The following is an 18,076-nucleotide window of genomic DNA, read 5'->3' as shown; positions in this document are numbered from 1 at the left end:
TCCCAAATGTGTTTGACACAAATATAAAAATAAGAAATTTTACAAAAGTTAGAAGGGCTGGGAATACTCTAAAGCTGCAGCCAGAGTTTGTGATTGCTTGCTGATTTACTTATAGAGCACACCCGTTCCTCCATTTAGATTGCACACTCCTGAAGTGGATTTTTTTCACCCTCTGTTGGACAAAAGCGTAGTGCCGACGAGGGAAATAGTACCAGCGTGCACACAAAATTGGCTTGTAGCGATTGTGTAATATTAACAAACTATTCTGGCACAAAAGGCGACTAACTCGCACCTACAGCCGTGCTGTGTCAGTTACAAAATACCACAGTGTCTCAGGAAAAATCCCCTAAAAAATACATTTTCATTCTACCCCACAAAGAGGAAGGAGGCAAACAAAAAACAATAAGCGTGGGGAGTTACTGAGGATGGAGTACACAGCATATCAGCATGTGCGAGTATTAACTTTAGTTCTTGCTATTATAAAAATAAAATACTTCCTCAATGATGATTTGTCACTAAACACACATGTCTGACGTATCTGAAGACTTCCCTGGGATGATTATGTTCAGGCTTGTTTTGCTCTGGGCAGCTAATTATGATGAGCTTTTATTAAAGAAAAAAAAAAAGTGCTGGTGATCACAACATTGGCAAATAATGACGACTATCTGTAACACACACAATCAAGTATAGCTTTGTGGTCTCTCTCAGTGTGTTACATCCTTACACAGGTGGGTGTGCTTATAGTGCAGTAGTGTGTATGTTTGTGTGTGCAGGAGGATGCACTTCTGTGAACGAAGTCTCACTTCCCTCCTTTGGGTTTCCTTTGTGCGCACAGAGGTCTGGCACCTGCGTGTTTGTGCCAGATCTCAGACTAAATATCCCTCTCTGACATCGTCTGGGGTCGCAGCCGCTCTCCTGACCCTCTCGCTGGGCCTCGGGCCACCGCCACGCTTGAAAATGGAGTGCACCGTTCTCCAGTCTCGTGAGGAAGAATGCTTGCTAGTGTGAACTCCAGATGAGGAGGAGACTGCAGTGGCTGAGGTCTTGGTAGCTCCAGGCTGCCAGCTGGGCTCCATGACTGTGTTAATGACTAAATATTAAATAAATAAATTAGAAATTAGTCATCAGCCACAAGAAAATTATTTTAAAATTATTTCCATTTAAATAGTTTCTAAAGGGTCCGAATGACTCACCTTCGAGTTGTCTCTGAACTCTCCTGAGTTCTTTCAAGATAGATGAGATTTCCTGAAACACAGACGTCTAACTCAGCTCAAACATGCAGTGTTTACAAGCATGCGTTTATCCTGTCATTCAACCAAAAGCACACTAACCTTGTTGGATGTTTTTGCAAACGGGACATTATTTTCAGAATTGACCTTGGCCTCAATCTCTTTCCAGATATCCACTCTGTCCTGGAACATCACCCTGTGTGCAGAGGTGTCTTTCAGTCAACGTTCTGCTCTCTGACACTGATCATTTTGCAGAATTTATCACAGCAAAAGTAAGCCACAGCTTTCGTTTGACGTCTGAAACATTACCAAATAAAGACCAGGAAAAGACAAGCTGAAGCCGCATGTAGCAGTGGAAACAGTTTTTTCATCTGTGTCTCATTTACTTAGATTAGATCTCTGCTCTTGGTCCCATATCGTAAGCCAATCTGTCTGTGAGCTGACTCACTAAGTTACAGTAATTAAATTAGAGCTGATGCTCACTGCAGTCTGGCTGTCAGACAGGATCAATAACGTTTTTCATCAAAGCCAGATCAGGAATGGAAAGAGAGGAGTTTAAGTGCTCATGGTGTCTGCTCTTCTTAGTATCTTACTTCATTTTGTCAGCGAGCTGCTCCGTGTTTTCTCTGATAGCAATTATGACCTGAGACACCGGATTCAGCATCGCAGTGTCCACAACGCCCTGAGGGGGACAACAATAAAACACTTTTATAAAAGAGCTCTCGTTACAGGATATCTAAAGGAGAAGCAACCGATCATGTCTGACCTCTTCTCTGCTCCTGGAGTTGTGTTCACGGTCACTCCAGCTCTGCTCAGCTTCCCCTAATGGTGCAGAACTTGGGGGGACTTTCTGGTAACTGTTAGCCTCTGAAACATGCTGATCAAGAAAAAGATGAAATAAAGAAATACGTTTTTTATTTTTTAATGGCAGGTAAACGCATTAGAAGACTTAGTGTAACTATGGTTTTCCTTTATTTTATTAAAAAAGAGAGATGACTAGAATCATCTTCATCTGAGCTCTTTCATCGTCACTTTGGGCTAATATCGGTCTATAAGCTATGAATCATTGTAAAATTTTAAAATGTGGTGGAAACCACAAAAAAAATGTTTAAGTCATAAATGGTCCCATATAATTTTCAATTATGAGCCAATTCCTTTAAAACAAATACCAAAGCTGTAAGAGAGGTAGACAAATCCATGGCAGGAAATGGCTTTACAATTAAAAACATCATAACAGCACATGTTAACACATGACTGCCGTCAAAAATGCCCTCACTCGTTCACTTGAAGTTTAAGGTAACAACGGTACCTGTTCATAAGAAGCCGCCGTGGAGCCTGGTGCACTGCACTCCTCTCCGGGCTCGCCATCACCCGCTACATCGTGGATCTCTCTGGCTAATATTGCCAAGTCTTTGGCCAGATCTTGACTCAACCTTTATATATATTTTTTTATAAAAATAAAAAAAAATAAATCCATATTGTATTGAATTTAAGTATTCCTTTTAAACCAATTCTCTACAACAAAGTCAATGCAAATATTTTTGCAAGAAACTAAAGGAAATATCCAATAAAATATATTCAAGTTTAGTGTTGCAGTGAAGTAAATTAACCATTTGAACAGATAAAAATCATCATCATCTTATCTACTGTGATTTTTCACACAACCCTTAACTAATGAAACAAAAATAAATGCGTAAAACTGTTTGCGTTTGCTGGAAAACCCAAGTATTCACACCAGAAACGCCCAGCCTGTCATATTTCTCACCGTGCAATCTCAGCACTGTGTGTGGACCAATTGTGGAAGGCATCTCCCTCGTTGGTCTCCTCTTCAGAGTCTCTGCCGCGGTGTTTCGGGCGCAGGGCCACGATCGGCTGCGGCCGAACCGGATTGCGTGGGCTATGAGAAGCTGAGGAAGGTTGGGAGCGTTTGTGTTTAGGAGTGCTCTGGTTTGAGTCGTACTCCTCATCTGAGGTAGAGGTATAGTCAGAGCCTTTCTGTCGTCTCCTAGAGCCTTGGTGTTGTGAATTGGTTAGAGTTTTGGAAGACGAGGACAAATAAGTTGGGAAAACAGGAGAGAGAGAAAGAGATGCCATGAAAGAAGACCACCAAGAAAAAGAAAAAAAAAAAACCCCACTGAGTGTTTTAATAGAAACCCCCAAAACATTTCCCCGAACAAGAGACAGACATGATGCTGTGGAAGTCTTCATGACTTTCCAACAATTTACTGTTGTTGTTTTTAAGGGGGGGTCTGAACCAAACTCAAATGAACACTAGACTTCCACAGTACAGCGGCTGAGTACAGATAGGAATAAATGAGTTTAAAAAATAATACAAGTTGATTTGTAATGTGAAACATATTGTGTTAAAGTCAGGACCAGTAATACACTCTCAAAGCATGGCTGCATAAAGAAACGGCAATCCAGCCTTCACTTCAATGAGTGTACACTGTGCAGATGAAAGATACTGAACATTGGAGAATGAATATTAGTATTAGTGTTAGTTTCCTTCACACACAGCTGTTGTTTGATGAAAAAGTTCTTAATTGCAGAGCTGAGAAATCGGTTATATTAGCTGAGACTTATAAAGGCTTCAGACCAATTCTCTGTCATGTCTGACACACATTGCAGGCATGTCATTCCCACAATGCTAAATCAGAGTTCATTTTTATGGCTGATAAGGCTCTACACTTAAATATATAAGAACAGATGGTGTGTAAGTGCCGGTACTATACTTACTTGCTGTGCTGCTGGCATATTTGGCACTGCTGGAGCGTACACGAGTGATTGGAGTTCTGTTGAGCGCTGCCTTCTGTGGCCTTTCTCCCGGCTTTGGCCCTGGACCAGAGGCCCTACGAGTGGAGCTGACACCCAGCTCTGCGCTGCGGTTGGAAAATCCTGTGCTTCTGCCTGTCCACTGTGGGGTGGAGGAGGCCTCGTTGTCACTGGGTGTGTTAAATGAGCTCGTCCGTTTCCGAGGCATGGCCAGCATATCCAGCCTGGAGAGTTTCTTGGCTTCCTGGGGCTGCTTAGCTGGGGTGTTGTTGGCCTCCTGGTACAGCTTATCAGTCTCTGTGCCCTCGTTGTCTGAGGCCTCTCCGAGGCGAGCCCGGCGCAGCATGGAAGTCCTGGTGGGTCTTGGGGCTGATAGACTGTTGGCACGACTCAGTGCCTGGGACACTCTGGAGCTCTTGGTATCGTCCTTCTGAAGGGGAATTGTGTATTTGCGTGTTTGTTTGCTGTTTGACTCCTGATCAGAGTATGGTAAGCTCTGGTGGTCATCACTTAGGTCTGTGGAACCACGTTTTCCCACACTGCGTCTCAATCCGACTGGCCTCCTCAGAGGTTCAGTCCTGTTGCTCCTTTCTGCTTCCTGAGTACGGTGCTTTTCTGAGGACTGCTGAGTCGAATCCTGACTAGTTAGGCTAGCTGAAGACCTCTCTCTCTGGAGGCCACTGACCGACACTTTTTTTGTTAGTGTGCTTGGCTTCGTCTTACTGCTGTGTTGGCTGACTGTACTGGAGGTATCCACATCAGACTCCCCAGAAAGAGAGTCCATAACAGGAGATGGAGTGTTGGTTTGTCCTGCTTGGAGTTTGGCTTCCAGTACAGCCAGAACATCTTCAGTCTCTTTGAGAAATGAATGCGTGTCCTGACTGTTAGCTCTCTGCAGTAATTCAGGGTTTAGATCTCTTTGAGCAGGCTGGCTAGAGATGTTAGGCAACCTGGTGCTGCTAGGTCGCTCCTTCGTGAAGCTCTCCTGTCTGAATAATGGGGATGCTTCTTTACCCTCTGGCCTCTGTGTTGCCTGGCTCAGTACGGGAGCTGATACGACAGGTTTGACTCTTGCAGACTCCTGACTGCCTCTCAGTTTGGTCAGAGTGGCTGTTGAAAAGGTTTTGGTCACCTGTTTTCTCTCAGCCTTAGGAGTTCTAGCTTTGGGCACCACCTCCTCCTCTGACCCGATGTAAAAAGATGTAGACTTGGCCGGGAGCGTGCGCTTGTCTCCATTTTGCTTTTCTTCTTGGTCCGACAGAGGCTTCCTCTTCTGCTCTACAATAGATCCATCATCTGACTTGCTGGCATCACTCAGGCTGTCAGGCTCTACATCGTCCTGCACAGTTAACCTGTGAATGCCGTCTTGAGCGCCAGGGACCCCCAAGCTGTTATCTTCAACATCAAATGTTGAATTTGGGTCATAATGAACATGAATGCTGGGAGCTGGAATGTCACTCTTCTCCCCCGGTGATGTCAGCTGCAGGCCGCGCTGAACTCTTTCTTGGCTTTGGCTGAGCGTAGCCTTGTGGACGATTGTGCCTCGTGCTGAAGTGGAACAGTTTTAATGCATATTAACCACAGACGATGACGCTGAATATCATTCATATTCATCAGGGTGTCTCATTATCATTTCAAATAGAGCAATGGCTGGTTAGCTGGCTTACCCCCTTCTGACAGTCCCATCTGGGAATGGATGTCAAAGAGGCCGGACGAAGGCCCAGATTCTGCATAGCTGTCTGCCAAGCTGGCCCAGCAAGACATCCACTTAGGAGCCCCCTGTAAGACTGCACCTCCTGACTGAACCTGTAAAAGATGACATACAAGTTATTCATTACTGTTAAAAATAGCAAAACTGTTAAAAATATAATTCCCTTAGTTCCAGTTATTATAAATTCCAAAAGAGCAATCTGTTGTACTAAACACGTGGTTTGGTTTTCTGTTCTCTTTTATTTGGTTAGAAAAGAAAAACCCAAACAATCATGAACCCAGAGCCTGTGTGCAAAGAAGAGGCAAGTGCACAAATCAAAAGAGAGACACCGAAAAAAAAGAGCAAAAACCGAGAAGGCAAATCAAGGAAGCACTACATCCCGATTGGTGCAATCAGACACTTGAGTCTTACCGACTGAAAATAATCATTGTTACATTAAAATGATCAATTATCTATCCATTCATCATTCAACCCTGAGCAGGAAAGTTTACCTTCACCAGACTCTGTCCCTGCTCTGGAGCTGGCCTCACCTCCCCACAACTTTTCTGACTATGCTCCTCCCTGCCCTGAACAATAACAGGCCTAAATGCTGACGGTGTTTCTGCTTCACTCAGGTTCGTTCGCTCTGGGCTGTCAACGACACCAAACACCTGTCAGGAACAAAGCATTGCAAGTGGATAAGTGCACAGAGAGGCAAAGCAGGACTGCTAATGTTCATGGCTCAGGACTTCACTCCGAGAAACACGAAGAGACCGGTAATTAGCAAAGCTGCCTTATTTCTTTTAAAACGAGCATACGTGAAAGAACTTGCCTGGTCAATCTTGCTCCGTGCCTCTTCCAGCTCCTTATCTTGAACATCTGTTTCAATAGTGTAGGTTCCTGCGTCACTCAGACTGTCCTCCTCTTCATTTCTGGGGCCTGTGGGGCTCTTAACTTCAAAACTTTGAGATGCTGGGGGCATAACAGGAGCCTTGAGGGGGACAGGTTTATGAATTGGCGAGGAAGTTTGAGGCTGGAAATGAGCGTCAGGCTGAGGAGGGCTAGTGGTAATTTGGCCAGACTGTGATGCTGGCCCTGACCCTGCTTTAGATGCTGTAGCATTTCTCTCCCAGGTGGCAGAAGAGATCTCCTTTGCTTGTTTCAGTAATTCAGCAGTAAACTCCTGGGTGAGTTTAGATTTGCGGCCCACGCTGCTAAATGGTCTTGCGGACACAGATGAGGATGAGCGGGAGGAAAGGCTGGTGCTGATCCGTTCTTCAGTCTTTTCCCTTCGTAGAGAGCCAGCTCTTTGGGGGCCCATAGAAGCAGGGCCCTTCAGGGGGATAGTGTACCGTTGGGTCGGTGGGGTAGTGGTGGAAGATGGAGGTGTGACTTGTCTCTCCCCAGTCGGACTTGAGCTTTTCTTCACTCTCTCCAGCTGTGGCCTGAGACTGGAGGGTTCTGGTGGGGCCATGATATTGATGGACTGGGAACGCTTCTTTCTCTGGTTGTCGTCAATGAATTCAATCACAAAGGCTTGGTGGGGCTCAGCTTTAGTAAGACTGGAAAGGGACTGAGACTCTGGTGGAGAGCCAGACACAGGCTCCACTGAGTCAGGGGAGAGAAATCGCTGTGGTGGGGAAGCTCTCAAGGCTTGTGGAGAATCCTGATGTTCTAACTGGAGAAAGTTATTCCCATTGAGTGCTGGGTGCCCCGAATCACTTTGAGAACCGTCTTCATGGTAGTTTGCTGTTGATGGAAGGAGAACAAGTTAACACAGTATTTCATCTAAAACTAGAGTAAACAGATGGTGTATAAGAGACTCACTCTTGGTGGTCTTCAGAAGAGATGGGTCACTGTTTGTGCTGCACACATCTTCATCTTGCGAGCTCTTTCCCATCATGCTAGCGCTGCTTTGGACGAGCCAGTCAGCAACTTTACTCTCTGCTGACATCACCTCAGTAGGTGTGCTAGCAACCTCAGTGGAAGGTTGCTTACGCTGACGGAAAGAAAACTTGGTCACATGGTCCTTGATTTTCATTTTACCTGGCGTGCATTCATCAAATTCGATGGTAAAGGATGCGTGGCTTTGAACCACAGGGGGTGTGGGGGTGGAGGAGATGCAGTCAGAGGCATCTGCTGTGTCTTTTGTTGGAACTTCATGAACCTGCGACTCTGGTTTCTTGGTAAGACGCTGCTGGAACTCCTTTGTTGGGATCTCAAAGTAACTGGACTCCCGGCGGTAGGAGAAGATGGGCTTAGCCTGACTGTCTGGCAGAGAGCCATTGCTCTCATATGTGGGCACATCTTTAGCAGGTTCTGTTGTCAATAAAGAGATGAGGAGATTATAAATACTCAAACTACACAAAAAGCTTTTAGTGTGCTGAATATTAGAATATTGTCACACTTATATCAAAGTTACTAACTCAAAGTTAAAGGAACTCAGATTTATGTAAATCTCTTAAAGCATAACCACTAAACATTTCCTGAAAATAAGAGCCATAAATAACATGAAGGTTCCAGACGGTAGGCTGGGAAAACAAATCATGTGATTGGTCTTTGGATGCCAGCTGGGTGTGGCCAAATACCACTTTAGGAGTTCAGAGTCCAGTGGAGGGTAGTTGAGGGGGAATAATCGGTTTCAGTCTGGGCAACGTGAGGAGAACAATCACCATCATCGGCTTAGATGGTCATAATCCATCATGAGGCAGACAGCCACTGCCCACTGGCCTGGCATGGTTTGGCCTGGCTATCAGTCCACAACTGACAGCCAGGGACCTGCCTTGGGCTTAACACCATCTACCTCTCAGTGACCCACAGAGAACATCAAATGCCACAAAAAAGGCAACTTTAAATCTAATTCACAAACATGGGAATATCCAATAAATGCAATTAAATCACTAATATAAAATTCATTCTGCTTGTAAAGACAAACACTTCTGAAGGCATACACCAAATGAAAGGAGTTTACAGTGATTGCATGTAGAAATATAAGACAGACTCACTGACCTGGAGATTCCTTCTCTGGAAATTTTCCACCTCTGGTCTCCTTTTTGTTGGCCGGGTCCTCATCTTCTCCCCACCAGGAAGGCTGGCCATACAGAGGCGTGGGCTTGGATATCGGAGCATCTGTGGAGGCTAGCAGGAAAAAGCCCACAGACAGACACAAACACAGACCAACAAACACAATCAGGTACATAATATACTAAAAGGTGCAGGGAGGAACGGTAGGAACAAAGAAAGAGCCAACAAAGACGTGAATTTAAACCACTGCTTGGTTTTATAATCCAAAAAGTTTGTTAGTCACATGACAAAACGGTGTTTTGTTTGATGTTGCAACAATAAAAAAAGTTACACAATGCTGGAGCTCAGAAACAAAGCCTTACGCTGCAAGTGGCCTTTGGATGTTTCAGAGCTCCCACACATTCCCATGACACAGAGAGTGTAGTGGGGGTAGGGAGGTCAAACTGTGATGCCAGATGTATCAGCAAACCACCAAAACATAATCCTCCTCATGTGAGGACAGTACAGCTAATCCTAATCTTTATAGGAAAAATGGAAGAAATCGGTCCAGGATATAGAGCAACCTGGGCACGCAAAGGCTTTATGTATACAGAGGTCTCTGCATATATTCTCTTAAATTTGAGACTAGTTAGCTTGGCTAAATTTGCTGATGATATGTGTTTAGCAAGACTTGCCATATAACCTGGCATACTGTTCCACACAAGCCAGCCAGCCTCTACTAATCAGATCATCTAGAAGCCGCCGTTTGGCCTGATAAATAGGATAAACAAGCTCTTCTGAGTTTAATGTGGCTGCACAATCCCAAGTATCAGCAGCACTTGACCACTGTTGCCTTGGACACACACAATAAGACATCAACACAGTGACCGAAGAGGCAGAGGGGCACGTTACAGATTCCTTTCCACTTATTTAATCTTCCCCTTTTAGCTAAAGAAAATGTGGGCGAGTGTAACAGCTTCAGTACACAGAGCAAGGTTATGCCAAGCGTATTATTTGATTAAACAGCAAAGGCATCTCAAACTGTGCACAGACACAGAGGTACAACAAAGACGGGACATAATCTCCCAAAATAAAGGTGGCAGTTATTAGGGACATTAAGTACTGTGTTTGGAGGTAGTTAAAAAGCAAAAAAAAGTGAATTTTTGTTTTAGCTATTGTTATAACTTACTGCATTTGTTATGTATGGAAACTTTAAAAAGGAAGCCACTACAAGAGCAACCACTGGGAACGCTGAACTGTTAATTTCATGCCCTCTTTTTTTCCTCTCAATACTAAATAGCCCTGGGTCCTGGCACAGTAATGTAGGCCCGACTGAGTCACACACTGTACAAGTGAAGTGTCCTGTGCTGCAGACAGCTGGAGGATTGGAGTCACTCCACATCCTGTACAGCTGCAGGGGAAAACAAGCACAGAAAAAGACACACACGTCTTTTTTTTCTTCCCTTCTCTACGAGGCTTGTCAGAATTAAAAGAAAACAAACCTAATATGAGACATTTGATCCACGCTAGGCAAAATAACATATCAAGACCTTAAACAAACTCAGCCAAAGAGACTGAATTTGCATCAGCATTTGTCAACAGAGATATGCAAGCTCGGTCTCTGTGAGGCAAAGAGACTTTCCTACATCAAACAAACTCAAAATGAATGAAAGTGACACTTTAAAAGCGTGTACTCATTTTCTCTAACATACTTCTCTCACTGAGGCTGTAGATTTAGCATGACAGCAGTGGACACTTTCATTATCTCGCTGGCTCACACCAGCACAGACTCCTTTGAGTGCAGGCAGTAACTGCGTAGCAACAAGTAAATATAGAGTTTGCACTGAAAGATGTCTTGCAAATAATGAACTCATACTTGCAGGCAACATAATCACACCCTGCTCCAAAGTGATGTTTACTAAAAAAAAAAAAAAGAGCTAACAAAAGAAGTGTTTCTCGCAGTGCCGCAGTCAATTACACAGCTATGAGAAACATGAGGCATGTGCTGGAAAAGTCCACAGTTGTAGTTTTCCTTCTAAGCTCAAAGGCCTGATTATGGAGCAGAAAGCTCAAGACTGCTGCTTGCTAGATTAACTACAGCTGGAAACGTTTCATCGGTGTGAATAAGCTTCATTCATAAAATGCCTAACTTAACAGTGCCCCGACTGTTCTGCTGTTGACATAGAGTAAAATAGTAAATTCACTAAGTACATGTCAGAGTAAAGAGGGTGTGAGAGAACTGGAAATATCAGCAGTGACAGATCTACCATCACCTACATGGACAGAAGTGCCAAGCTGGGACTAAAAACCTACAGACCTTTCTAATTCTACAGCACGTGGCTGAACCACCATCAGGGTGCTTGGCAGCAGAGCTCCTCTTGTCAGCAGTCAGGCATGTCTGACTGAGATAAGACTGTTTGTCCTTAACTCTTTACCCCTCTGCAAAGCCCTTACTCATGTATGCTTACTCTGGCAACCCTGGGATGTCAAGATCTACTTTTTTACCGACACCACAGGATTGTAGCATCAGCCTCTCTACTCACATGGCATCCTAATCCCACAGCAGGGAAGCTCTTAATAAGAGAAGCCATCATCCTATCGAGGGATCTATGGCCAAAGTCATGCAGTACATGGAGACTCAAGCAGACTTCCTCTTCCTCATGTATGTGGGACCAAGCTATTCAAATCCACTTCATTTAAAGCTGTTTCTCTCATGCACCCAGAACAATTTATCTACTTCTGTTATCATAAAACCTGCAACCTTCCTGCTAACAAATGAACTGTGTGGATAGAATTATTTACCTGTGAGGGAGTGGGCTTTACGCTCAGCTTTGTCCTGGAGTTTGGCATTGGATAAAGAGTCTTTGCTCTTCTCTGAGTGCTGGAAGTGCAGTTTTTCCTTTGCCTTGGCCTCCAGGGCTTTTATGCTAAGCTGCAACTGGCTTGTGTACTTCTCATGCTGCACACACACACAGACAGGAGGGAAGCAGGATGTGAAAAACCTTCCGCCAACAATCAGTACAGCTGTAACTGTCCTAACATATACACACTGTGAGGAAGAATATCCACCAGAGACTCAAGCTTCAACTTCTAAATATTACACATGCATCATTTTTATTTTAATTGAATTCATCTACAGTAACTAGCATCATTAAACATGCAGAAATGACTTTAAGTGTTAAGTTATTTAATTTAATATGAAAGAAAAAATTAATTGTAGATAATTAAGCTCCAGTTTGTTATGGTAGGAGTTGGCCTGGGAAGATTGTGACTATTTTAACATATTATTTAATAACAAAATAATGTTAGTCTTTCTCAGTAGGGATCTACAGCAAACACCTATCGCTGAAGACAGTCGAGCACTGACGATTAAAAAAGGAAGCTTACTCTTACTTACTTTAAGCGCTTCCTCCGGGACTTTGTGTTGACTCTTTTCCAGGATATACACATGCACATGTACAGAAGGAGTTAAAGGAAACAATCTACATATTTTTCTTTTCAAACAATTAGATATTAGAGATGTCCTGACTGGAAAATACTGAGCACTGACCATTACTTTTTTCTGATTGAAAAATCAGAAATGTTGCTCATTTCTCCGTTTGCACCAAGACAACAAATAAATCTTTATTATAACCAAAAAAATAAGTGAACTGGTTTACTGTCTTGTAGCACTATCACGAAACTTATCAGTTCTAAACTGATGAGACAACAGATAAACATCAAGAGACATCACCTATAAAGTTATAAATGTATTTATAGCGGTGAATTACTTCTCCAAACTGTGCCCCTTCACCTCTAACGACAAAGCATGTCTACATGTATCTGTACACTGAACAGTGTTGCTTTGTGTTATCTAACATACATTTCACCACTCATTAGTTTTCTCCTGAGGTCAAAGGGCGCAGGCGGCTTCCGGTCAACAGTTCACTATCCTGGCTGAAAAAACACACAGGATTTTCATGCCAGTAGATCAAGGTGGAGAAAAAAAATGTAATAAATGTGAGAAAAAGTGCTGCTGACCCCTGGTCCTTTTCTGTGTTCAATACCAAAGACCAATGAAAACAAAAGCAGAAAGTCTGGATAATGTATGAATGATACACGTCCAATGATGATTAAGCCAACAGAATAAAAAAAAATAAAAATGCTTAAAGTTTAAAACATAAGTATAAAAAAAGGATATCATAACCAAAGCGAATGACATCTGACAGCTTTAGGGTGATATATGTCTGGTCTGGGATTCTGAGGTCGTTCACAAATGTCTGCAAAACAGAAAAAAACAAAACAAAATTCATAACATTCACTGTTCATTCGCTAATGAAGGTAATGACTCACAGGTGACAGGCCTTCTAATTCCAAGCACTCGGATACCGTAAGGTGCTTTGCCAGCGGACCTTTCCCATTGAAAGTTAATCCACCAACACGTTAAAACTCTGATGAGATTATGTTGTTATGCAATGTCAGTAAGCTTTTATAAAATGGCCAGGTGGAAAGAAACATGTGCAATTTGTTCATCAATTTGTTTTAACTTCTCCCTTAACTAACAGATGGTTAGAGGAGTTACTCAATTTATCTTTAGATGATTAAAAGTAAAGAAACAAGGATAACACTGTGCACCAAACAGTAGCTCTCATTCTACACAGACTAAACAAAGGTAATTAGGGAAGGATTTCAGTTATAGGCCCTCGTACTGTTCTGCTCTGATTAGTTTAGCTGCAGTTACTAAGGCCAAAAGAAACACTGAGAACAATGAACGGTTTCTCCCACGGCTCAGCTCTGGATTTCATTTGGATAATGGTGCAGTGAAGTGGCAACAGCAGCAGAGAGACAAGGGAACAGGGTGAGATCGAAAGATTTATTTATTTATTTTTTTTTGGGTGGGGGGTCCCCAATGGTCACTGTTTGCCCAACCGTTTGCACACAGACACATTTTTGTACTAAGGGATTTACTGCAGTTGAAACACGAGCCTTCGGTGACACCAGAGACTTTTTTTGTTGTTTTTTGCACAAGCTGAAGTACAAAGTTTGGAAGTAAAGACAGACCCACTCACCCCGTTCAAGCTGCCCAGGTCCTTCACCATGTGCTCATCTGTATTTGGGTCATAGTTGATGACAGCATGCTGTTTATCCACACTCCGAGACTGAAACAAATGTGGAAAAAAAAAAGTGCATGATGTGCTGACAACTTGATTACATGACATGAAATTTGTGATCATTCATTTAGATCAGGGCTGCCCAATCCCAGTCCTCGAGAGCTACTATCCTGCAGCTTTTAGATGCATCCCTACTCCAACACAGCTGAATCAAATGGTTTGATTACCTCTTCAGCATGCCATCATGTTTGGCAAAGGCCTGATAACAAGCCATTCATTTGATTCGGGTGTGTGGGAACAAGGACGCATCTAAAAGCTGCAGGACGGTAGCTCTCGAGGACCGGGATTGGGCACCCCTGATTTAGATTCTAAATTGAGATCCCAAGGTAAGATTTTCCAGGCTTACAACTGGGATTCTGGAAGGTGGCGACAGTACGAATTTTACCTATATGCACCATAGACACTGAGTCTATCAGAAATTATGTCAGTTTAACAGCTTATTCAGTTTTGGGTTGAGGTGGTGTACACTTTGAACAGGTTGCCAGGTCATCACAGGGCTAACACAGAGAGAGAGAGCTAACCGTTAGAATCAGCAGTCAACCTAACATAAATGTATCTGGACTGCGAGGGGAAAAAACAGAGTACTCAGAGAGAACGTGCCAACTCTATAGTGAAAAGGTCACTGCCAGTCAGCATGCAGACCTGGGACCTTTATGCTGCGAGGCAACAGCACTGCACTGCTGTGCCGCAGTAGTTATTTTTGATACCTAAAAAGTCCTTTATTCTGGTTTACACACAATCCCAATTAACAAAACTGTGCACAAATATTTTCATTAGGAAACCCAAGCATGAGATGGAGCAGTGGGTGGCACTGCTGCCTCGCACCAAGAAGGTCCACCATCAGGCTGGAGCTGTTTGGCTTCCTCCCACAGTGCACAGACATGCACAAGATCAAGTTAACCGGCAAGTCTAAACTGATAAAAGGTGTGAATGCAAGTGTGAATAGTTGTGGTGTTTCTGTGTTAGTTTTGTGATAGACTGGCAACCTCTCCACCGATGACAACCCTGAAGTGGATAAGAAGATGGATGGATGGGATTGAAACAGGAATTTTCTTTTGGATGTGCCACCGCGCCCTAAACTAACTATTCGCCCTAATCTACCAAAATCTTCTCTGAATGCTGAAGTTTTTGTGCACGCATCTGCTATTACACAGTTGTGTGGAGTACCCACAATTTTGTTGTACATGTACAACAACAATAAAAGGTCTATTCTATTCTATTCTATTAAGCAGAGTAAAAATGCGCCTTCATCAATTAAGTTCAGGCTAAGCCAGTGATTCAGACTGACTCACTTTTTCTTCTCTCCTCATTAGGGCCTCAGCACAAGCGAACTCACCGAGTGCCAAACTTGTCTGCAAAATTAACACTGTCATTCAAAGGACAATTTATGGGCTTGTCACAAACTGTTCCAAACCAAACCCTAACTGGGATAAACAGCAGTCGGAGGCAGTCTGTACTGCCTGTGTTAATCAGCTCAATTGGTCGCCTTTTAAATAACTTACTTTAAGTTTTTAGTGTTGGTTAATCAATTTGTCGATTAGCTTAACAGATCTGAATTCATAACTCGTAGCCCTTAGCTTCCCTTTGCACCCCTTATCAGAGGAAAACAACGTATCTCTGGCTTAAGAAACAATAACAGGCCACTGAAGTAGAAACAAAAGGCACTCAGTATCATTGTAGAGGCGTACGGTCTAATTACTTCTCATGGAGATACAGACTGATCAAACACTAGTACTCATGGAAAGTCCAAACTTTCAAGGCGAGGTCCTTAATTGTGCAGTTTGGTAAAATTTCCCTTAAGCTGGATCTGTGCCTCTCATGCCAAACGGGATTCTCTTCTTGTAATCTTTCAGATACAATGTGAATGAGGGAGGAAAAAAACTCCCCAAGAAACCCAAAACATTTAAGACAATAAAGACAATATAGGGCAGGAATGGGCTATGTGCCAAGTCAGGAAGAAGCCCCAAGCACTAGAAATATCTGCATCGTTTCAAGCTGGGGAAAAAGATGAGGTTTTTCCTTGAGCCGGCGACGCCTAAATGTGGACATAAGCAACTCTGTGGTTTGCGGGCCTTTTCTGCACATAACGCACAAACTAAGGAAAGTATAAACAACTGCTGCCGAGGCAACATTCTTCCTTCGCTGGTCTAAATACAGAGCGAGAAGAAAATGGGAGGAGAATATTACACAAAAACCACAAAGAAATTGTGTTTGTGGCACACAGAGCATGGAAAAGCAACACATGGGAATGCTTTAGTTGAGTTTTTAAGTCATTGTTTGTGAGGCTGCGAGGGGCAACTTTGAGTGAAGACACCGTCACCTGGTTACACACACTCAGAAATGCACGCAGGGCGCATGCCAGAAGCCTCCTGCTGGTTTTTCGCATACTTGCGTGACCAGCTGTCCTGTCAGACATCAGTGCAGAGTAATGCAACTTATCCTGAGCATCCTGAACATCACGTACGACACTCTGCGTGACACTCACCTGGAGCATGAGCTCGCAGTCGTCCCGGCCGACGAAGATCATCTCGCGTGGCAGCCTGTGACGCGTGCCAGAGCTGCTCACCAGAAACCATGATGTCACACTCATGTTGGGGTTGCGAGTCAGGACCTTCTTGGCATCCTGGGAAAAGACGACAACCAATTAGATCTAGGATGGCAAAAAATCTTTATGCTAATTTAATGTTATCTGCAATTTGCTGTGCTTGTTCTTCATTTTAAATAGGCTATTTATATTCCATTCATAATTATTTGTTTCACTGATTTTTGTCAGTATTTTATATCAAGCTTTTTAGGCAGTATTAGTCATTGCAATTTCTTGTGTATTTTTTCCTCCAGCTATTTTGTTTGGTCATATTTTGTTTAATTTCTCTTAATAAAGTTGATGACTCTGTTTTGGCAGGAACTTTCAAACTTTTGGGATTAATCATATTTTGCTACTATCTGAACAATATTGAATATCATTTTTTAAGGGCAAAGAAAAACCCTCACTGCAATGAGAGGATCTTTTTATCCAACCAGTTGTGTCTGGCTGTATTACTACCAGCTAATGCCATAAAATAAACGGATCCCATTTTTGTAGCTAGATTTTCACTCGTCAGGAAAGGCTACACGGCAGAGTATGTTCACACAAGTAACAAACGCAGATATCGTAATCGAATAAAGGCGATATGAGATGTTAGAGTTTATCTTTTTGATGAAGCATGCCGGGAAACTTGTTGCAAATGGCTCCTGTGAGGAGTAAGGTAACGATGGCTAACAATTCAAACTTCCAGCTCAGGTTTAACTTCCTGTAACCTTTGCGAGCTAACCATTAATGGCAAAAAATACAAGCCAGTGTTTATATTTTAAATTACAAGCTGCTTACACTCTTGTAAATAAACCACTTTTTTTTAATTTATTTAATAAAACAGGGAGCTGTTGGGAGTCTGTCGGTGAGGTTGTTTAGCTAACGCTCGTGAGCCTCCGGCTTGAACGAAATAAGCTATCTCCAAACGATTTTCCCCCAACAAGGACTCACCTTTAAAGCCTTCTCCGTTTTACTCCTGAGTGAATCCAGTGTTTGTCGTCCCACAGCAGTTTGGAAATTCGACGTCCGACCGACACTCACTTACAACAAGCTCATCAGGTGACAACGGGCAGGTAAAGTTCGCTCACACCCTTACCTTCCTGCGGGAATGACAACCGGACGAAACTCAAACCTCAAACGCGTCTTCTCCCGTCGGGCTGACGTAGCTTGACAAGTCCCCATCAAAAGCGTTTTTTTTTCTCTCCGAGAGGTTAGAGGAGAGTAAGAGCTCTCACTCTGTCCGGGTTCCGGGAGCAGAAAAGATGGCGGCGGCTTCAAGCTGAAAGCTAAGGGTCGTGTCCAGAGGAAGAGTGTTGTATATTTTTTTTAAAATATCAAAAATGTCTACCTACCTTCTTTATTTTTTCATTTTTATTTATTAACTTATTTATAAATTTCTCTTTAATGTCGGCTGCCCTGAATTTGTTAAATGTGTAATGTTTATTTGCGTGGTTTCTAAGACTTTTTATGGGCCTAATTTATTTTATATACTGTTGAAAAGTTCTAACATCTGACGTTTGTAGCGTAAGTAAATGGTTATCTATTGGCTAAATAAATTCAGAACTTCGACGCGCATGTGCAGCACAACATAGCGCTAGTCGCCATCTGGTGAGTAACCGCTTTTATAGACGATCTACGGCTTTATTCATGTCCCGACCGGACT

General features: G+C 43.1%; 1 protein-coding gene across 4 annotated transcripts; it reads right to left on the bottom strand.

The window, feature by feature from the left end:
• Positions 1-579: 579 nt before the first annotated feature.
• cep170b (centrosomal protein 170B) lies at positions 580-17,677 on the bottom strand. 4 transcript variants are annotated; one of them, XM_040042949.1, is made up of 19 exons: positions 17,365-17,677; positions 16,330-16,467; positions 13,743-13,832; positions 12,875-12,953; positions 12,092-12,150; positions 11,497-11,653; positions 8,701-8,829; positions 7,519-8,010; positions 6,524-7,440; positions 6,204-6,362; positions 5,669-5,807; positions 3,966-5,549; positions 2,995-3,136; positions 2,539-2,662; positions 1,996-2,106; positions 1,823-1,911; positions 1,332-1,425; positions 1,194-1,245; positions 580-1,090 (listed from the first exon to the last, which is right to left on the bottom strand). In XM_040042949.1, exons 2-19 carry the CDS (start codon positions 16,432-16,434, stop codon positions 867-869), a joined length of 4,746 nt encoding a protein of 1,581 aa, XP_039898883.1. In that variant the 5' UTR covers positions 16,435-16,467; positions 17,365-17,677; the 3' UTR covers positions 580-866. The 4 variants fall into 4 exon arrangements, with proteins under 4 accessions (XP_039898883.1, XP_039898881.1, XP_039898882.1 ...); XM_040042947.1 differs by having other exon boundaries at positions 2,995-3,241; positions 17,365-17,675; XM_040042948.1 differs by having other exon boundaries at positions 2,995-3,241; positions 6,243-6,362; positions 17,365-17,675.
• Between the last annotated feature and the right edge of the window lie 399 nt (positions 17,678-18,076).

This window comes from Simochromis diagramma, unplaced genomic scaffold, assembly GCF_900408965.1.
Source record: "Simochromis diagramma unplaced genomic scaffold, fSimDia1.1 OVJJ01000304.1, whole genome shotgun sequence".
NCBI lineage: Eukaryota > Metazoa > Chordata > Actinopteri > Cichliformes > Cichlidae > Simochromis > Simochromis diagramma.
The sequence above is the reverse complement of the archived record's forward strand: the minus strand, read 5'-3'. Positions and strand labels throughout refer to the sequence as shown.